We start from the raw sequence: 21,910 nt of genomic DNA, 5'->3' as shown, positions 1-21,910 counted from the left end.
CCAGAGCACCAAAGATTCTCTAGAACTAGTCCCATCATTTGTAGGTTTCAAGGGGTACATACATGTATAACATCAAGTTTTTATTATTATTAATTTTTCTGTTTTAAGTCTGTTGATACAGGGTCTGAAATTGCACCTTCCTGGTCGCCAGTGTGACTTACTATTGCACTGCTATTTGCACTGTTATTGATAACTTTTTACGTCTAGAAAATCTAATTAATTAATAATAATAATCCACTCTGCTGGGAGGAAATTTGTACCATGGTTTTGACCTGGTACCAGCAACATAGCGTTCATTGTTGATGCTCATGACCGAAGAATGACTTGTGTTTCCATGGCTGTTATGGAGGGAAAAAAGAGTTTTTATATTTTCAATGCATTAAAGGGTAGATGGATTTCTATACTTCCATTGTAGGTCAGATACTTTTTAACTGCAAAAAGTAGTTTGTTAAAGCGACACCGGAAGTTAACACTTTACAAATACACAAGACCACCCAGTCTTTGCTTTCTGGTATCCAGAGTAGTGCTATTGTCTAGCTTAAAAATGTCCAAAACATGCATTTTCAGGTGAGAAGAAAAGGCAAAAATGTTTCATAATGGCAACCCTAATTTGCCATCTGGCGACTCAATTTTTTTATTTCATCTTTATTAAGCATCTCACATAATTTGTTCCATCTTTACACTTGACGAATAGAACGTCAGACACGGTTAATTCGTAATGAGGGATTATGCTCCTTTAAGTGCCCCTGTTTTGGTGGCCATGTATAAGAGTTAATTTCAGATTCTCATTCCTCATTATTGTAACAAATCATATCCTGATTCCGGAGAATTGTTAGCTCTCTTCATTCCTTTTACCTACCAGAGTTCTTCTGTGCTTCTTTCTTTCATCTGCATGGTCAGCCCATTGATAACAAGCAAATTTGATTTTTTTGTTGAGTTTCTTATGAAGACCATGGTTCAGATTTCCATTGGTAAAGTGGACTAGAGAATGAAAAAAAAAAAACAAATAAGGCTAAACAAATCTCAAGATACTGGAACAAATGGACAACAAATAGTAGAGCAGAGTGCAAATAGATGAACTAAGTCCTTCACTCCCAAGAAATCTGATGGTGTTACTCTGACTAACATCATAATTTATCACCAATGACTTTCATAGACAGACTTCCAAGCCCTGTCCATGGTACATTCAGCACCAGTCCAAGCAAAATTTCAGAGACAACCATATTTCCTTTGGCATCATTAATGATTTTTTCTACTTTCCTTTCCATACTACATGTAAGTACGGAACTAAATGGCTTAACCCATTGACTAACCTAGGAGTGAAACTTAACAGGTTTTCCTCTAACGCCGGACAATTTTACTTGTCAATGGGGAGGGATTCAAGAGTCAATGGTGTTAAGGGTTGGGAAAGGAGGCTGGGCTGGAAATTTCAAATGAATCAAAAGTGGTTGGTTTCTGAAGAACAAGTTACTGATAATCGAAATGTCAGCCATCGATTATAAATTTGGTGCTGATCTTGATCAAATCACCTCACTTTATGAAACAAAATTTCTATGGAAATCTTATATTACATACTTTGATTGTGTACATTTACATTAGTAAGTCCCCTTAGGGCTATCCAGGGTTATGTTGACAATAATTACTCTTCAGTTTGGGGCTGTACTGGTTACATGCAGTTTACACTCAATTAGGGAAGTGAGCAATGCTCTTGTCCAGAGGAACGACAGGCCAAAACACCAGGGAAATAGTCTGAACAGTTAAAGGGTTGTTCCATTTAGTGCATCTCATGTGACATTTAATGTTTGGACTGGCCCTAAAGGCCAGGACACACTAGGCAATAAGTCGCTGCAGCACGTCGCGGGGACAAGTCGCTACAACAATTTGCCTTGTGTGACACAGGTTATTTTATGAAAATCATTGCCACTGCAGCAGAATTTTGTCACCGCGATCAGTCGCACAAACCCAAACCAGTTTGAATTCATGCGACTAATCGCAGCAATAAAATTAGCAAAAGCAGCGTTCTTGCACTGTGTGTACACTTCCGGCAACAAGTCGCTGTGACAAAATATAAATGAACCAATGAGAGAGCGTCATATGGTCAGCCATATTGAATTTGAAGACTAGTTCACATTCCCTTTCATACGAGATCACTGTGTGTACACCGAACAGACGTGATGTTGCAGTAACTTGTTTTGCAAGAAGTACACATGGAGCAACTTGTCGCAGAGATCTGTACTGCGACTTGTCGCCTAGTGTGTCCCAGTAAAGTGTCATTCTTAGGAGTGTTAAAGGGACAGTTTCACAGTTTTGCGCATGTCCAAGCTTTAGCGCTAGCAGTTGTAAACTTTACGGTTTCTTACTGAACCAGATGATGTTAATTAAACACAGAGAGTATTACACTGAATACACTGAATGACTAAGGCCCAAATTTGGTGAAAGACACTGCGGGTTTACTCAGAAAATATCGAATTTAGTTTTGATCTCGAATTTATTGTACGGGTCAAAAATTTATTCCACGCATGAGTTGTCATAACCCACGAGTAATCTACTCGCATGCAGTAGGTTCATAACACAAAGGAAATGGTTACAAAAGTAATTCCACTGAGTAATCCATTACTATGGGATTGTTTCCGTTTCCTGCATCAGTGCTTTCGATTCTTTCAATAACAATGGAATTGAATGGGCTGACGTGACAGTTTGCCCATGCACACAGCCGTGAAACTCTCCCTTTAACTTCCCACACAATATATTATTATATTGTATTTCATTTCAAGCAAGGGCTGTGAGATGGGGCTTACAGATTACATCACTTGAAATAAAACTTAAAAGTCTTACTATTTGCAAATGAAACCTGCCAATACTTTGACTTCCGACCTTTCTCACTGCCTTTGCATTTACACTGTAATATTATTATTACTATCAAGGGTGCAGTTTCACCTTAGTTATTTCAAGACCTCCCTAATAGAAGCTTGATGCTCAACCAGCTAAATTGCCGATTTTTTTCAGTTGAAGTCATTTTCTTCAACAACATTAATGAGGTTTGTTTTGGTTTTGAAGTTTAAAACTTAATGCGCATCGCAAAAGATCGTCCTGTTACAATTAATAGTCCGTTTTAAAGAGAAATTATGTCAGGAACCGAGGCTGACTTATGAAAGAAAAGCGTAATACATGTCTCCACGTGTAGCTCGCACTTGAAGAAGAGCTTGTCAATACTCATGGGAATTGTCATGGTACTTCGAGAAAAACTATCGTTGCTCTTTGTTGAAAAGGGGATAGTTTTTAGAGCATCTTTAAAAATTAATTCTTTCAACACTGACCTACGAAAGGCCTCGCGCAGGAAGGCGAATCATTTGGAACGTACTCCAACTTCGCGGTCGCCATCTTGAGAGCTACTGTTTCGTTGAAGCAATTTGATTGGTTCTCGTTTTTCCAATCAGATTTTGATATCTTAGCAACCGCAGGCGGAATGTGCGGTCAACATGTGACATGCGGAACTGTTTGTTGATTTTTCGTGGCATCTATGCAATTAGGTTGTGTTCTTCAGTAATTCACCCTGTTTTCGCAGAAAAAAAGTTAATACATTATTAATAGTATTCGGAGGCCACAACATTTATTACCTTGTTCATCAATGTAAAAGACGGGCTTGAAAATGACTCATTTTAACAAGAAATGTCTGTAGAGAGAGAAGGCAACTCTTTTGATGAGGATTTCCTGGATTTGAAGAATCGGCTTGAGGTGTGTGTTTGCGATAAGGGTTTATTAAATGTCTGGTGGTCATTAGATCTGTTTAATAACGCGTTTGAGATAATGTAACTTTATCCTTGAGTTAAATTGATGTAGAATCAACAAGGTTATAGCTTGTTTTACGCTGTCACCTTTTTTTTGAGCGCATGCATTCTAAAGAAGCAAACTGTAAACTTGGGTGTTTTTTTTACTTGTTGCAATAGTAAGCATTGACGATTGTTGTTTATTCTTCTTCTTCTGCTTCTTCTTCTTCATCGTAACTTTTCAGCCACTCTTCGATGCAGAGCCTTTAAAGGTGAGTTTTCCTGCCGAAAAAGGTTTTTCAAAAAAATTATTTAACATTTTCTCCTAATTTGCAGCCCTTGATACCTGTTGTCAAGTTAATTTGCGTTTTTGACACGTATGCGACAGAAAATGGCATTATTTTGTGTATTGTAATTACGGTTATGTGACAGTAAAAGGCTGCTCGCTGCTCGTAGGGGAGTCTGCTCGTAGGGGAGTAAAATAGTTATATAAGGCATTGAAAAGCACATTTTACCTTTTTTTAACATGGGAATTATGTTTTAAGAAGAGGTAACTTGCATCCATTTAAATGTAAACAAGCCTTGGTCAGTGAGTCTTGGTCATCCAGGAAACATTCTCATTTGTAAAATATATTAATTTAATTTAATTTTCATCACTGCTTCAGTAAAATTAGTGTTTCTTTTTTTCTTGATAGCAAGGTATGGTTTAAAAACTTATTTTGATGTTTGTGTGGAGTTTCAATAAAATATGAATTTGGTGGATGGTTTGAGTACAGAGTAAACAACTTGTTATTGTCAAAATGAATTTTAATTTCGTGTTTGAACGAATCTGTCTTTCATAAATTCAATAATTCAGAAAAGGTAGCACTTAGCCAACTTTCAGTGAAGTTGCTTTTTGGTGGTAGTTTATAAAAAAAATTATGGAGAAAATAGCTGGAGTGGTCAACTTTCACTGCCTCATTGATGTTGTATTTGATTTCTGTGTTTATCAGGCTCAAAGTGATGCCTGTTTGCGGCGGTTTCTTCGTGCTTTTGAAGATGTTGATGAAGCACATAGTGCTCTTGTAAGAAACATCAACTGGAGAGAGGAGTACGGAGTACATTGTCTAAGCAGAGGTGACAATGACATTGAAGAGCAGTTAGCTTTGGGAAAGGCAGAGGTCTTAGATTTTCCTGATCATGTCGGAAGGTTAGTTACCGGGGGGTACTGACTGTGGTGCTGCATCTGTGGGAAGTTGATGAAGGTGGAATAACCCCTTTGTTCTGACAAATCTTTTACAGTGGTAGATCTAGGTGAAGGGTGCAGGGGGCGTGCCCCCCCCCCCCCCCCCCCGCCCCAGATGATTATTTATTTCCTTTGATTCCTTATTGGAAGTACAATATCCCTGGTATTCCCAATAAAAATCTAATAAATCATTGACAGTCTTGCTCAACATAAGCACAACAGTTGTACAGAATCAATTCATTAGCACTTCCAACACTGCCTCGGCCCCGGGGCGGGTACTCCCTTATAAGGGCTTAATGGGGACGTGCGGCCAGCCAGGGTATGTTACCCCCCCAATATCCCAATGCTGGGATATTGAAAAAAATAAAAGATAAAGCAAGGGCTGTGTCTGAATCTTGAAACCATGTTTCATCTGTCTTCATTGTGAAATTTTAGTCACTAATACCAGGAACCCATTACCTGCACTAAACTGTCTGAGTTGCTTTAGAGCCATATGTATAGACTTAATCGGCAAAACACAGCATAGATCTATACTTTCACTGTAGTGCAGCCACAGGTGACAAATCAAACCTCCCCAACTGGAAGGACCTGTTCCTGTTGCCGTAGGACTTCAAAGAAAATTTTTTCTTGGCTGATTTTGTCCATCTCGAAGTAGATGTAACTGGGAACCAACTGCTTCAATAGACTCAACAGCAGCATCATCCATTCCTGGCCGCTCTCAGAACTCCTCTCTGGCATTTCTGCAGCGCAAGACTTTTTTACTTTTCTCATATTCAATGTTCGCCCTATTATCCTGGGGCCTTACCCAGGATAAGAGCAACTTCTGCTTCAATTTTTGGGATTCTTGAGAGGACATTGCTGAGTTTTGAGCATGTATCCAGTAATAAAGAGAGCAAGTCGCGTGGATGTCATGACAAGTTAATATGTTTATATTAATTTGCAATTTTTTAGCTGTTTTTTTCTGTAGTTTTGTATCACTGAATAAGAGAAGTAAAGATATGAACTGGGGAAATTGTACTGCAATTAAAGTTTATCAGGAATGATTCTATCTGAAATTATTATTGACATCTTGTTGTTTCAAACTCATGTGTTTTTACTTTTTGGGGGAAAAAGTGGAGGCCCCCTGGCCGTTCCCTTGCTACAGCCCTGGGGGGGTTACTCTGTCTACGATGCCAGACGATTTTAATTGTCACTGAAATTTAGTCATGGTGTGGAGAACAGAAAGCACAAAAAATAGTAACTAGCTGGTTGCATGATGTTATAATAATATTATTATCTACCTTTGAGACCAGAAGGCCATGAATTACCTCTTCTGTTGTCAGGCAAATTCTACTACTTGTATTTATTTTTGCTTCCAGGAGATCAGAAAAATCTAGTAAATAACAAAGCCTTTTGACTAAGTACATGTATTCTGGTCTTAGTAGTGCCATCATGCCACTGGCCTATGGTGGTGATTAATGTTTTTAACCCTTAAGAGAAGCGAGTTATTGACATAACAAAAAAGGTTGTCATAATACTTTTAAATCCTTGTCTCACTTGCTAAACAAACTGACATTAACTCAGCTAAGTAATGTTTATTTTTTGTAGCATGAAGGTGAATTTTGTAAATTGTTTTTGTATCCTTAGGCCAATTGTCCTGGTAACAGTGAGAAATCATGATGCTAGAAACAGAGATCTAAATGTCATCACCAAATTTATCATTTACATTCTGGTAAGGTGTTATATTAAGTTTAATAATTTTAAAGAAGTGTTGAATTTGGGAGAAAATCTTTTTTTTAAAACTGAAAAGAGGCTTAAGTACTTATGCTTGCAGATTACCAGTTTTGATGAAATGTTCAGTGTGATAATATTTGAAGTTCTATGGTTCTGGTGGATCTTTATGGTAATCATGCTTTGTGGAACACAAATATTATTATTCAAGCAATGGCTGAAATCTGCTGTTTTCCTTTTTTGATGAACAAATCTTCTTTCTTTTTCCAGGAGGAAGCAACTAGAAAATGTGACGAAGATGTCATTGATAACCTTTGTATCACCTTTGATTTAAAGGTTTGTTCATCATTGAAAGTAAAATGCAAAATTAATTTAAGACTAGAATAAAATATCAGTATCTAAGAAATTTGGCTTAGGGTTAGTCCTAGGAACAATGATTAAAGGAAGATGTCACATCTAATTACACATTTGAAAAAAAAAGAAACTGTACAAATAATAATTATTTTGTTCCTCACATAAGACTGTCAAGTCAAAGAAATGCTGAGAGTGAAACATATAAGTTCTACATGTATAGCTTTACAGTCGGGTTATGTCACCAGTGACCAATATTTGTGAGATTGAATAACCATCCGAATTTCTCTTTGCAGCTTCCAAGGTTTGAATGGAATCTTAAAGATTTTTCCGAAAGTTGGTACCAAAAATGCACATTAACTGAACAATAATATTCATCAACCATTTGAAGTAGTTTTCACCTTATCATTATTTTCATAATAAAGCGAAAGTTCATCTGTTAGCTAACTAACGGTATTTGCAATATATCAAGGAAATATCCATGGGGAATTCAGAATCTCGAGAGCAAAGTTCAAAACTGGCAGGCAGATTTGAATACTCAGTTCAAATTTCAAAACTACTGGTTTGTGGGTGACATATACATGTATGTAGCTTGACTGTAAGTCTGTATGACTTTGTAGAAGCTTTTACCTTGCAAGACCTTTGATGGATCATCTTTAGCTCAGTAGTTGAGCGTTTAATTGTGTAATCATTTAACCTTGTAGTTTCTTACTCCTAAGAAAGTGAGAAAAATATTTCTGTGTGACTCACTGAAAACTGACCTTTTGATATAATTAATGTTCTAAACTTTGGCAAAGAAATTTAAAAGATACATTTGAGTGTGTTGTGATTTCAGGGATTCTCATTTAATAACATGGATTATGGATTTGTAAAGCAACTGATCTGGTTATTGTCCAGGAGATACCCAGAGAGACTTGGAAAGTGCCTGATTGTCAACTCGCCATTTATTTTCACGGGATGCTGGGCCCTGATCAGATTGTGGTAGGCAGACTGGTGTTAGTGATATGATATTAACCCCTTCACACCCCTGGACTGAACCCCATTGACGAGTAAAATCCTCTGCTGCTAGAGTAAATTTTTAAGTGTCACAGGAGAAACTGGCTTAACAGTGTGAAACTGAACTAGCATTTGTGGATTGTAGCTGTCAAGGAATCTTAAAAATAACATCAGGAACAGGAAGGAGGTGACCACATAATTTGGCTATATATATTATATATATCAATATACATGTATTTATGGTTTCATGGAGTATGGTATCACTGCAAGCAAAATAATCTCATTCATGATCAAAGTAGGATTTGAACCTGGAGCTTTTGCATGCAGAGCCATTTTGAAAATTGAAGGATTACTGCTAGCGGTTTAATTAACTGGCTAAAGAAATTGACATTTTCATGCAAGTTGTTTCTACCATTTACATTTATATTTTTTTACCCTTGTTTTATAGGTGCTGACATCAGAAGAGTAAGGGTTAAAGAGCTATAATGAAGTAACGTTTTCTTTTTTACAGGCTGCATGATGTTACATCAAGCAAGATTGTATTTATCAAGAATGAGGAACATCTGGCAGAGTACATTCCTCTTGGTGTTTTGCCAAAATCTCTGTTTTAATGCTCTAGATGAATAATATTTTTTAGCAAGATAATCAGCCACTTTGGTTGCAATCTTTAAACATTTAGTGTGGACTTCTGGTTATCTGCTTTTTTTTTTCTTTTGTAATAATTGAATTTTGTTTTACGTACCGTGGTCTATATCAGTATATATCTATATTGTGGTCTATGTCTGTAAGTCTAAGATAATACATGGCTGGGAAGGAAGAGTGTTAAAAATCATTGCAAACAAAGACACTTGAGGTGTTTCATAACCTGATGTTTTATGTCGTAATATTTATTCTTGCAGAAATATATGCAAAACTGTAAAAGTAAATTAATTTAAAGTATTAAACTGTTGGTCACATATTTGTATTATTTTTTAGTTCATCAAGGAATTAGTGGCTTGCTGTTTTTTGCAACATTATTGTGTTTTCTGAAAATGAAATTATTTTAAGTCAGATAGCTACCACAAAATTGTTACAGTCATATCTTTCAAAAATGGCATCATTTGTTTTTGTTTGTCATCAACTTTGTCACATGGACCTGCTATTTATTAACTATTTAAGTGTCATCACAGGAGATGAGATGTTGACAAAAAGTTAGAATATATAATTAGACATATTGTGTAGGAGCAACAAAAAAGGAATAATGTGAGGTGTTGATTACATATCAAAGAGTATTTATTATTAAATAATATGTCCAAAGTACTGCTTGTTATGTATTATTGAAATTCATCCTTTTTATTTGGCCTAGTAGTCTTTCTTGATATTGGCTTGATGGAAGAACAATAAATTCAAGTTTCAATTAAGTTAGTAGGAAAGTTGTGTTTAAAATGTGGGTGAAATGGTCATTAATGTTAATTGAGAGGTCAGGTGTATTTCAAATAATAGTTATACAATGCATAATATTATCCAAATTATAAAATGAAAGTAAATTTAATTAAAAACACTTTTTCTTGTTTTTTCGTGTTTCATCTTCAGAATTACATCCATGGTGCTTTGAATGAGAATCTTGGTATATGTATTTTTCTAAAAAAATCCATAAAACCCACTCACCCCTAAACCGGCCACTCTGTCTTTAATTAAATGCCAGATGATTTTACTCGTCAATAGACCAATTCAGCTAACTCAATGTTGTACCCAATTCAAATCTCTTGGGGTTAAGATTCTGTTTGTGTTGAATTTGCATGACAATGACGCATTCACGTTTAAATGATATGGAAATTCTTGGAACAAAACGTTTTATTCCCAGAGGATTTGAATTGGGTACAACATTGAGTTAGCCAAATTGGTCTATAGGGAACCCCCAGGATTCAATGGGTTATTAATGTTGCTTGTTACAGAGAACATAATATTATTATGATGACCAAATACTCTGAAAGAAATTATGAGTCCTAGATGGGATTTGAACCCAACACCCACACTAAGTTGTCTGGATGCTCTAACCCTGAGCTACTGCAGAGAGTATGGCGAGGGCAGGTACCTTAAAGCTTTGTCCAGAACTGCATGCAAAAAGAATGACTGTGAGTGGAAAAGGCAGCTGGAATTCCCAGCTTCTTCTTTGACTTAAAGTGCCCATGAAGTGAAAAATGTATTTCGCCTGAGACCTCTAAAAATACTGTAATCAAAAATGGTGTTTTCTATTTACTGGGTTGCCTATGGGCAAACCCAGTCGAGGTCTGCGTTTAGTTTGTTTGTTTTATATTTTTTTTTCAGTTTTTTATTATTTTTCTTTTTTTTTTTCCGTGTCGGTAAAAGTCTTGTCTGTCACTCCCCTGGTAAGTGGTGTCTTTGTGTATAGAGCATTCTGCGCGTATTTTCTTAGGATCGAGAGGGTAGTGGAACTGCGTAGATTTCTCTGGTGGACACAGTAGAATCATTAACTTAGCCTGCAATGGCGTCGTAAGTCATGCAACGCGAATGGCGTTTTAGTGGATCCTTAAACAAAATATACCCTTATGGAGCTCAATAATGGAAAGTCAGTTGGATAAACTAGGCATGAATCTCAAAAGCGACGAGTACTGGACTTCGACAACAATCTATCGCCCGTCGAGACGAAATCAAAGTGAGCTGTATTTACCTCAAGTACATGGTAATTTGACACAATTGAGTTTCTTGTCTTCACGCACGCAATGAAATAGGAAGAGGTTTTCGCCTCCAAGAGCAAATATGTTGTTTGTTTCAATAAAATTTTCGCTGGAAAGGGATTTTGTGGTATTTTCTGCCTTTGTGAATTATAATATCATGTTGTGTATTGAATTTTCGAGTTTAAGGTTGAAATGTGATATGGGAGAAGTTTTTTAGTATTGCTCTGTAAGCAGGAAGGGTTCACAGGCCTGTTGGAAGCGTGCTTGAGTTTCAACAAAATGAGCCCCAAAATCAGTGAAAACTTGTGACGCAGATGAATAATAAAGTAGCTGCTATTGCCAAAATGATGGAATTACCTGGTGATAATAACGTCGTACGCGTCTTGGAGAGTAAATTTTGACTTTGCATAAACAAGAGTTGGGCGATTGTGATCTTTGTTTAGACTTCGCTCATTTCATTGTCAAACTTTATAACACTTGACAGAAAAAGAAACTTACAAAAACCCGGTATCTTGCCATCATTTGACACAGATGCTTCACTGTTTGGCGACTAAACATGCCGCGGCCCCCGCTGAATTCCGGCCATGTCACTTTCGATTTTGCAATTTACTTGAACGTAGCAAAAATCTCCCAAAATGTTTCTCGCTGATCGTAACTTTTTACATTCTTTATTCACGGTTCAAAATTAATGTTGTTTTCATGTCGTAAATATTTCATTCTCGATCGACCGTCCCGGAAACTTCCTTCTGCTCTTTCTAAAAACTGTGTATCAATAGTTATTTGCTTTTTCATCAATATTTGTTTTGCATAAAGCAAGCTAACAAAATCTGTACCTTGCTGAGTTCGCATTTGTTAGCGTTAATAGTATTTTCGGTCAGATGCTTCTGCTTATTTTGAGGGGTTTATTGTTTTGGTCTCCCATCCTAACACTAACCCCGCGAAACAGGGCTTGACTTCAGTGAAGTTTAGTATTACAAAGCTGTCAGATGCTCAGAGGGCACACTTGTGGTGCAAAGAAGTTGTGAGGGAACTTGAAAATTATCAACATGTCAGCCCAGAAGCCAATGTTTCTCGCTTCTCTTTTATTTGTTATTCTTCAGAGACTGGAATGCTGTATTTCAATACCACACAATTCAGTGCCTTCTGATTTTCTGTAGCACGTACCACAGGCAACCCAGTGTATGCTTCACGGAAGCATCTCGTTTCTTTAACAGTTATGAATGAGGCCTTAACAGATTTAGCCAATGCAGGTGTACGTTATAATCTGAGATCTAGGAACAAAGTCTTTATGTCCTCGTTTTATTTGTAACAAGACCATTGATTTTATGACCTTGAACGATGGACTACAAAGAACACGAAGATAACTAACGCGACATGAATAGCCCCTTTTAGTACGGTCACATTCCATTAACCATATTTTACTGATGGGGCAGTAAAATCTCATTAAACAACAAAGTCAATCCCGCGTAAAATAGACCCAGCAGCAAAATGGTTGTCATGGCAATGGCATGGTGGGTATAATTTTGTGCCTTACTTGGCATAGATTGCAGTATGCACATGCTGGTGGATTTCAAAAGTTTAAAGAACTCATTGAGCTTTGCTACCTCCCAAAATTTAAGGCATTAGATTTGATAATCAACAAAGTTTTAGCCATCAAAAACAGACAAATTCTTGACTGGCAGAAGCACTAATGACCCCATACATACATTTTGCTAACAGAGTTCGATGGCCATACTGTTAACTGTTAAGTTGTGGTCCCTGTGTTCTGTCAGTTCAGTTCATAGCCTAAGTGCAAAGCATGGGCAATGAACAGAACTGGAAAATAGCCATGATGTATGGTACAGGCCGACTTAAGGGGACAGTATTACATGTACACTGCATCTCTAGACGTTCTGAAAGACTTTTAAATCAGTAGTTTCAGTGGTTATCAGTCCCAAATTTTGGGTGGATGTTAACTTGCAATCAGACGTACTTTTCTTTAGGGAGGACGCGGAAGGTACCCTCCCTAAAGAAAAGTACCCTGATCGCAGGTTAGGTGGACATCAATCAGCAGGTACAAAACGCAGGTCACAGGTCACAGGGCACAGGTCACAGGTCATTATTTAACCTATACAGAAAGTATCCTAAACATTCATAAAAGCTAACCTTAGGCCTTATTAGTCCTAATTAGGCCTTTTTAGGCCTAATTAGGCCTAAAGAAAAGTATCCTAAACATTCATAAACGCTAATTTTAGGCCTAATTAGGCCTAAAGAAAAGTTTTTAGGCCTAAGGTTAGCTTTTATGAATGTTTAGGATACTTCCTGTATAGGTAAAACAATGACCTGTGACCTGTGACCTGTGACCAGTGACCTGCGTTTTGTACCTGCCGAATCAGATGTTTCCATGGCCATAGTCCTGTTCATTTAGCGGTAATAAAATCCGTCATGGAAACATTTTGATTGACGTCCACCCAAATTTAGTGTTTAGTGCTGTAAGCACTAAACTTAACTTTCAGAGATAGCTGATAAACAATGCACTTTGATCATTCAGTGCCAATTTCTTGGAGGATTATTTGAAACTGATGAACTCATGCTAATGCTGTAAATTTGTGATCAAAGATAATATCCCACATTCCCACTCCTCTGTGACAGATATATCCAGAAATGGGGAAAGATCTGATGGATATACCCACCACGAGTCACCTACAATACTAGACATATTTAGTTGGAACACTTAGCGAATGGTCCAGAATCATCGTGTTACAAGATCGTAGCTTATACCACATCCCCCTCCCCCCAATTCAATGTTGTGTGAGAATTTTTCGGGCAACTACTGGTAGTTGTGGAAATCAACATTGGAGGAAGGGGGAAACGGGGATGGGTGTTCCAACAAATGTGACGAGTAATTAATGAGGGTAAACAGCGGTATGGTCAAAAGTCGGGTATGACAAACAATGGACTCGTTTTGCACTTTAACAGGGAAAATAACAGCAGACTTGTCGTTTTTCATTAATTAATAACAGGTGTCGTTTTCATTAGCTATATATTTTCAGGGTTTCAGCCTGAGTTTTTCAAAAGCGGAGCACTAAGCATTGCCGATGAACTGTTCTTTTCCTACAACAGATTTAGTCAGTCCTATCGCAGAAAGAAACGTCTTCAGGGGCTGTAATATATTTGCATAGCTATTCTGACTCCTTGGTATATAAAATATGTCAATCAACGCCGACGGTTGCACTTGATAATCGTGTCAGTCCGTCTGGGAATAGAGCCTATTAGTGTTCAGAGGACAAAATGTACTTATCACACGAGTTTGGAACTGTTGGAATATTGCCCGGCGTATATTGCATCGCACGGCTTCATACCAACTCACACCAATACTCAGACAATACTAGACATATTTAGTTGGAACACTTAGCGAATGGTCCAGAATCATCGTGTTACAAGATCGTAGCTTATACCACATCCCCCTCCCCCCAATTCAATGTTGTGTGAGAATTTTTCGGCCGACTACTAGTAGTTGTGGAAATCAACATTGGAGGAAGGGGGAAACGGGGATGGGTGTTCCAACAAATGTGACGAGTATTGTAGGTTAAACTCTCACTTTACAGATTAAGTTTAAGTGCCCATTTCAGTGATTAGGTCTAAACTTTCGTTTATCTTACTGCTATAGCAATATTTAGTTCTAGAAACTGATTTAGAATGGTCATTTTTTAGAGGTATGGTTGGTGTGTATATCCATGAGATCCTTGCCCAGAAATGCATGTAATTTAACCCATCAACACCTGAACCACCCAGGACCACCCCCCTTGACGAGTAAAATTGTCTGGCATTAGACAAAGTAAAATCTATCAAGACCCACTCCTAGGAGTCAATGGTTTAAATGGTGTTTGAGTGGATGCTAAGAAGCAGACCGATTTTTGACAAGGGTCACGAAGTGTCTCCTGGCTCTTATCCCCAAATTCAACGTCACTGTTATTGGGGGATAACGCCACCAGGTGTCCCTTAACCTTTTCACGGCCATAAATGCAAAATGACACTTACCGGGTGTAGATTTTACTCGTCAATGGGGAAGCCCTTGACGATGAAAGGGTTAAACTTTTCTCGTCAAGTAGTAAACAGCTGAATTTACCCTCACCAAAAAAATCACGTTAACCCTTATGTTAATGCTAGAAATAAGTTGTAACTGCTTAAAGGTACAATTTGTGCTGGATATCAAAATTATATAATTATTATGTGCATGATCTGTACATAAGTGATTTGTAAGCCAAGACCACAACACTAGTTCAAAGTTAATTCTTGTTTAATGTCAAGAACAACATCATAGGATTTGAAGTATTTGAATGCCAAAAAAATTGAAACATTGCAATAATTAACTGACTCTGAATGACTATTCAGCTCTACTTTTGAACAGCTTTGTTGGCGCAACTGCCAGTAAAACTTTATAAACTAATTCATATTATTTACTCCCTTTTACTCAACCATTTAAATTGATATCAATGTAAGTTACTTTGGATAGATAGTTAAATTTCACCGAGTGAATGACTTCCATTAAATTTGATGTGCTTGCTTGCTTTCCAAACACATGATAAGTGGAAACACAGAAAAGTATTAAATTTTATAAGGTAGTTTAATAAGTTACTTACTTGTCATACTATTATATTTGTCACATTTTGAAAATAACCTTTTTGCTGTCTTGGCTTGTAGCCAAAAAAGCACCAATAAAAAAATATCCAGAGCTTCAACTTAAAGTTCATAATTATGATGAATTTGTACCAGTTGTTGAAACAATGTGACACGTCTGATAATATAACGCGTCCCAATGAGCTCCGACAGAAAACAATCAGTACCACAACTAGAGATGGCGGTTCTTAAAAATAAGAACATTGCCAGCAAATTAATACTAGGCAACTGGCCCACACTTAATTGCCATGCCCTTCTCTTTGTTGTATTGCAAAAGAGTTTGCCAGATTTAAATTTCAATGATTTAGCGTGCTTGACAATAAAGTTGAAATAAAAAATTAATGTTTCATAACCTTTGGAAAGAAAAACACAGAAGTAACTAAACCCAGAAAGGCACCGAACTGTACTAGGATTCAGTTAGCAAAGTGGGAAGGACTTCAGACTTCTTGCAATAAGAATTAATGAAAATTTGTACATCCACTGCATTTAAAACGTTCAAACAGCACAGGCCAAGACTGTACACAACTAAACACCAGTTTTAAACTGCCATAATGATATCATCATGATCCATCAATAATATTGTACGTGATGGTTGTCCTTATTTACAGGAGTCCAAACTTATTTCCAGTGGGTCATCAATGAGGCTTGATGCAATCAACCACCTCTTTCAAAAATAATCCCTCAAAGCAGTTTTCTGCAACAATCTACCTTTGAGCCAAAGGAAGGTGCAAACCAAGTTGAGCTTTGATGGAGGTCACAAAAACCTCAGAAAGTACTTTTAGCTACACTAATTTCTTGCATGATCAAATTGAGGACATTAATTCACAAAACAGACACCTCCATATTAATTTGCAATTCTGTTACAAATTGGGCTCATTCAACCCAATATTAAAAACAGAAGCATTAGTGTTTAAGTCAACCCAAACTGAAAGTAAAGGCAAATAATTATTTTCAATTATAGACCAATTCGGCTAACTCATTGTTGTACCCAATCCAAATCTTTCAGTTAAGAATCTTTGTGTATTACATTTGCATGATAATGTAGCATTCACACTGAAATGATATGGAAATACTCAGAACAAAACATTTTATTCCCAGTGTTTGAATTGGGTAAAACATTGAGTTGGCAGAAATGGTCTACTGAAAATAGTTTTAACACTCCCTTAGATTGACGTCCAAAAAACTTGACTTCTTGTGGCTCAAAGTTAGCATGTTCACAAAGTTGGCTGCAAATGTATATGAGGCTCACAAAAATTTGGGAGAAAGTGAGAGCTGTGTGATCTAGATGAAACTGAAAAACTTTCATTACACACCTGTTTCTCTTGCCATATTATGTACAAATGATGAAGCCGTAACATGATGCAGAACCATGGACTATCGATGGTAAACATCATGTTTCCTCTAAAGGTTAAATCTCTTTTACCTAATTTATACACACTAATAACAGTTATGTATCTATCAATAAACTATTTTAAGAAAGAAAATTAACCAAAAATAATTTCATTGTGTTCTGTTAGGAAGCAAGGAAGTTTTATACCAAAATAGAATATTGTGGAATAAATTTATCTACCTGAAGAGCTGACAGATGGCGTTAACAAATGATTTAGTTTCCATAAAAGAGAGATTTTCAAGCCAGACTGAGTTTTGTCAAAAGGAATTTTACCTGCACTTTGACTACTTTACACATAGCAAGAAAGAGAGAGTTGCTAGACATGTGAAAAAACCATTTTACACTTGAGTGTTTGAAGCTATTTTCACATGGAAAACCACTGAGTATCAGAATATTCAAAATAAATGTAAGAGATTTGTACAACACCTTTAGTTTTTAAAGTCTATGTGAGAGGGAATACATTAATATTTCGGTTACTGGTTTGAGAATTAATATTAATCAGTCTATTGACAAGAGGCTTGGAAAGTGACTCCAAAATATGAAAAGAATAGCTACATATAGATAAATAATGCTTTATAAAATTATTGTACTCCCTTTTGAAAAATAAAAGTGAATAGTTACACCACTAAAGTTAATAACATTTTTTGTCATACCCACAGTCCCTACGAACTATCACCATACAGAACAAAATCTTCCTATGACTCAAAACTAAGGTCAAATGAGAACAAATCAATAATTATTTCAGTGAAAGAATTTTGTAGGCCTAGTAGTTTAGAATTCTGTGACTTGTGTACATTAGAATGGAATGTATCTGGCATAAAACTGTGGCTTCTTTGTATATGAGATATTTTATCAGTTTGCCACTCCAAACCTTCTTATAAATCAACAATTTTGACACAGTGAATGATGCATGAAAAAGTCACAAACAAATGATAAAAGCCTGAGTACGAACATTATTGAAAAAAAAAACTAATAATATTATTTTAGTTTATTATACAAATAAACTTAAACGCGACACTCGAACTTGTTATTGATGATCATCACCAGTGCCATATAGTGTTAAAACCCATTTAGTAACCTTGCCAGCATACGCCTTCTTTGGATCATTGATTCCATCTTCTTCTTCTGTAAGCAAACTATCAAGCTCACCCTCATCTTCAGAAACCGGAAAAACTTGGTCACGCATGTAGTCCTTTCCAAAGCGCCCATGGTGAATTTCATCATGATAACTGTCATAGTCATCCACAATTTCATCTCGCTTGGCTTTCAGCAAATCATGTTGAATTTCCACCTTCTCGCGTTCTTCAATGTCTGGTTTTTTAAGATCCTCAGCAAACATTGCTTTCTTGTGGTGAAACTGCAATTTCCACTTTCCCTCTGGTAATTCATCCCACAGATGAACCGTCATAAAATCCCAGTCAGTCAAGCCATATGTGTCTTTGTCATTTCGCCGAACAGAGAGCAACTGACTTTTGGTTCCACCTGGTGAGATGATGTCAATGCCAATATCACCACGGAATGCCTTTGACAATCTAAAACTGACAGAAACTTGAACATGTTCAAGCTTCTTGACATATCTATTAGTTCCTTTACAAGCATCAGTGTCCACTGTTAATTCCAAAGTGCCTCCAAGAGGTATGACATTGCCTTTATCCAAAGGGCCATTGATGGAGCAGTTGTGCTGATCACCAACAGGGATCCAATGAAGTGCAGCATCCACCAGCTTATTAGCACTAAGACGGCCAAAGCCGAACTTGTGGTTAATCCACAAACCAGCTGCATTTTGGATCCATCCTTCATCTTCTGGGCTTGTCTTCACTGCCGTCTTCACAACAAGGTGCTGCAGGTCACGCCATGTCAGATTTTTATTTGCCTCAAGAACCAAAGCGAAAATACCAGAGGCCAAGGGAGCTGCAGAAGACGTCCCACGGAACCTAGTAGTGCATTTATGCTTAAGATCAGTGGTGACTAAGTCAGCCTCGCTGGAACTTCCACGATGTGTATCACCAGTATAGGTTACAGCCATTGTGGAAGAGCACTGTTCATCATAGTAAGTTGACAAGCCATATCGACTAACAGCTCCAATTGATATGGTGTAGATACTTGAAGTATAACCATCTGCATTACAGTCGTCATCTGCTAGACCTCCATTACCGGTTGCCCACACATATATGGATCCTTTGCCTGAAAGAATTAAAAATTGGTTTGTAATTTATCTTTTCCTCATCACAATATTGTGCCCTAATAACTGTGAAATGCAAGACAAAGATGGAAGTAATCACTGAAACATTTTCATGACAATCCATTCCACTGAGACTGAAACATTCATGTGGCATTTAACTCTGTGACGCAGAGATAAATCATGCACTAGCCAAAATGTCATGTACCAACATTTTGCACCAAAAAATAATAATTGGCTGCTACAACGAAGAAACATTCTTCAGCAAAAAATTATTGGACTAACAGAACAACTCTTTTAATTTTAACAAAAAAATTGCCATGTTTAGTCAAATGTTAATTACTTCAACCTGTTGGGCATAATGTATATGGAAAATCTGAACACAAAGACAACTGCAGAGGCCAAAAAGATGATAGACGTCTACATCTGTGCGTTTAAAAAAAAACACACCAAACTCTCATATGTGATCTAACAATTTTGTCTGGATAATCCAAAGTCTAGAAAAAACAATTTTTGAAAGTATTTTATCAATACCCGTGAAATTTAATGAAATTTATTTTAAGTTCATAACAGCAATGAAAATCGAGAGAGGACAGGCATTTTGATGCACATGTAAGGAATACTCCTGACCAATGAATTCAATTTTATTGTGCAATCTATCCAATTAATCCGGCTAGTAATGGTTTGTGTCAGCTTCTAGAATCCAAGTTTAACAGCTGTTTCAATTGGAAAAAAAATTACCCAAGATGTTCAACAAACCCAAAACTTATGATGAATACCATCCCTAGAATAAAATACAATCTACAGACACTAGTACTTTATTAGTTTTTGTTAATGAAAGTTCTTTCAGGTAACCTTAAAAGATCAGACAAATCAGAAAATGACTGTTGTAAATTTGGCAATATTATACCACGCTTGTGCAATGTCCAGAATAAAGGAAATGTTAAAGAAATCGTATGTTCGTAAATTCTTCTTTCTTCCGTTACTCACTGAGAAGCCGTGTTTCATTAAAAAAGAAGGATATTAGAATAAATCGGATGCATACGAAACCACATACGTCAAGACGACATTAACCTACGCATAAGCTTATGTAAATTAACCATAATAGATTTCCATCATAAGTCTGAAAAAAAAGATAAATAAATAAACCGCTCGCCATTTTCATAAAAATTCGAAATCTTTGCCCCTCAACAAACTGCCTTCGGTCCTCCGCTTACACCTGACCCTTTCGGTCGATATATTAATTTTCTCGTGATGATCCTGATTAGAGACAGCTGCCATACAAAGTATAACTCGATTAGAGAGGTTATAAATTATTTTGGCAGGAAACTGCCCTCCTTAATGGTCAGCATTCAAAGACTACTGGAAAAATTTACCGATGTGTTTTAGCGAAAATTATGAGATGCGGCCGCTAAAACTTTGTATCAGCTTACCTCCGCGGCCATTCTTCGCTCCATTTTCGAACGCTTGCCTTCCAAGAGGTCCTGGTCTGCCAAATGTTTTTCCGTCATCTTTCGGACCCCAACAATTACTGTAAATATCAATGTAGTCTGATTGAAAGCTTAAAGCAGTAGCTTCAAGCTTATCCGTGGCTGTGCCGTCAAGCATACGAACTCCACCGAGATTAACGTTAAATGCTACTCCAACTCCGCATATACCATTGTCTTCCTGTGCTCCGACTTCACCGCCACATTTTGTGCCATGAGCATTGTACGGATCGCTGTCGTTAGGAAAAGGATCATCATCGTTATCGTTTAAGTCTGTACTCGCCTTTGGATCGTAGTTTCTCTTTAAATCTGGGTGGGTATGATCTAATCCGTCATCAAGGATACTGACAACAACTCCCTTCCCTGTGTAACCCCGACGCCAAACATTTAGAACGTCGATGTCTGCGCCGATTAAATGTTCGTCGTTCTGACCCCAATTTAACAAATACCACTGTCTTTCCCATCCTGGGTCGTTAAATATCCGCTTGTATCTTTCCTCGCGAACCTTTCTTTCTAATTCTTTTCCTCTCAAATATTCATGCGTTAGATAGTCTCGCTTCGTTCGTTCCAGTACGCGTTGTTGTTCGGCCCATTTGACCATAGGGTGATCGGTGAGCCGTTGAGTTCTTTCTAACGCTCTCCTTTTCAAACGGGAACTTGTTCCTTCGTGTACGAATTCAAAAACCCCAGGCATATTCGCGACTCTCCCATTATGCTTAAAATCAAAGCTATTTGCGATTTCTGATGCGACGTCTTCGTCGTCTTCGTAAAGCTGCGCTACCCAAATGTTGGTATAAAGCGGCTTGCCATCTTCAAGAAGCTCTCCCAGATGATCGCTTCGAAATTCACCTAAACCAATTTCATGCTGAAAAGTCGGGATAGTTAAAACTGCTACAACAAGTAGCAATCCTAAGGCAACTAGTCTGAGAATCATTTGAAATATTGTCGACAATCGTCGCTCCTAAAACTAGAGAACACTGACGGTATAGCAACGAGCATTCGAAAGTCGACTATTTATATAACATGCGGCAAGTTGCACCCGCGCATAAAATTGACAATGTGGGGGTGGGAGAGATTAATCGGAAAACTAAAGGTGGTGGTTTTCTTAAATTTTCTCGGGAACGGGTGATTCAGATTTAGTTACTTAAATCTCCTTGCTCATAGTAACAGTCAAGAAAAAATTCTCCGCAAAGTTTTACTAATTCAGTGATTGATGAGTGCTTATTTTCGAATCCTACCTATCCTTCCCATACTAAATTGTTATGTGTTTCTCAATTCACACGATTGGCTCGCTTGAGACATGTATTTTCCGGCCCGCAAATATTTTATTCGGAAGCAAAATAGAACTCGAAAGTGGTCAACAACGGAAAAGGAACATTCAAGTTTTAATCAATAGAAATCTGGCAGAGTTCAAACCGGATTCCTCTTTTGGAAAATCGATCATTATTTTAAAGGATACCATAGTTCA

General features: G+C 37.2%; 3 protein-coding genes across 4 annotated transcripts in view; 1 reads left to right on the top strand and 2 right to left on the bottom strand.

Annotated features, from left to right (window-relative positions):
• Positions 1 to 3,435, bottom strand: part of LOC138000112 (DNA-directed RNA polymerase I subunit RPA49-like) — a 14,634-nt gene extending 11,199 nt beyond the window's left edge. Inside the window, exons 1-2 of one of the 2 annotated variants that reach the window (XM_068846283.1) lie at positions 3,318 to 3,435; positions 860 to 981 (exon numbers count right to left, since the gene is read on the bottom strand). In XM_068846283.1, the coding sequence (XP_068702384.1) occupies positions 860 to 981; positions 3,318 to 3,381 (186 nt within the window). In that variant the 5' untranslated portion in view covers positions 3,382 to 3,435. The remainder of the gene's footprint in view (positions 1 to 859; positions 982 to 3,317) is intronic. The other variant, XM_068846284.1, reaches the window with a different exon arrangement.
• A 37-nt stretch (positions 3,436 to 3,472) lies between these two features.
• Positions 3,473 to 9,601, top strand: LOC138000113 (uncharacterized). The gene is made up of 7 exons (XM_068846285.1): positions 3,473 to 3,735; positions 4,013 to 4,039; positions 4,760 to 4,956; positions 6,619 to 6,703; positions 6,973 to 7,038; positions 7,889 to 8,034; positions 8,561 to 9,601. The coding sequence occupies exons 1-7, from the start codon at positions 3,670 to 3,672 to the stop codon at positions 8,658 to 8,660; spliced, it is 687 nt and encodes a 228-aa protein (XP_068702386.1). The 5' UTR covers positions 3,473 to 3,669; the 3' UTR covers positions 8,661 to 9,601.
• Positions 9,602 to 14,988: 5,387 nt separating this feature from the next.
• Positions 14,989 to 21,454, bottom strand: LOC138000111 (PC3-like endoprotease variant B). The gene is made up of 2 exons (XM_068846281.1): positions 20,389 to 21,454; positions 14,989 to 18,960 (listed from the first exon to the last, which is right to left on the bottom strand). Exons 1-2 carry the CDS (start codon positions 21,374 to 21,376, stop codon positions 17,804 to 17,806), a joined length of 2,145 nt encoding a protein of 714 aa, XP_068702382.1. The 5' UTR covers positions 21,377 to 21,454; the 3' UTR covers positions 14,989 to 17,803.
• Positions 21,455 to 21,910: the final 456 nt, after the last annotated feature.

Source organism: Montipora foliosa, chromosome 4, assembly GCF_036669935.1.
Source record: "Montipora foliosa isolate CH-2021 chromosome 4, ASM3666993v2, whole genome shotgun sequence".
NCBI classification, from domain to species: domain Eukaryota; kingdom Metazoa; phylum Cnidaria; class Anthozoa; order Scleractinia; family Acroporidae; genus Montipora; species Montipora foliosa.
This window is presented reverse-complemented; position numbering and strand designations above follow the sequence as displayed.

What these genes read in the sequence shown, in the direction of transcription:
- LOC138000113 (XM_068846285.1), top strand. Translation starts at nt 3,670, where the DNA reads ATGTCTGTAGAGAGAGAAGGCAACTCTTTTGATGAGGATTTCCTGGAT. An exon ending in TTTCCTGATCATGTCGGAAG is followed by an intron (nt 4,957 to 6,618) that starts GTTAGTTACCGG and finishes TTGTATCCTTAG; the next exon opens with GCCAATTGTCCTGGTAACAG. An exon ending in GTATCACCTTTGATTTAAAG is followed by an intron (nt 7,039 to 7,888) that starts GTTTGTTCATCA and finishes TTGTGATTTCAG; the next exon opens with GGATTCTCATTTAATAACAT.
- LOC138000111 (XM_068846281.1), bottom strand. Translation starts at nt 21,376, where the DNA reads ATGATTCTCAGACTAGTTGCCTTAGGATTGCTACTTGTTGTAGCAGTT. An exon ending in AGCGAAGAATGGCCGCGGAG is followed by an intron (nt 18,961 to 20,388) that starts GTAAGCTGATAC and finishes TAATTCTTTCAG; the next exon opens with GCAAAGGATCCATATATGTG.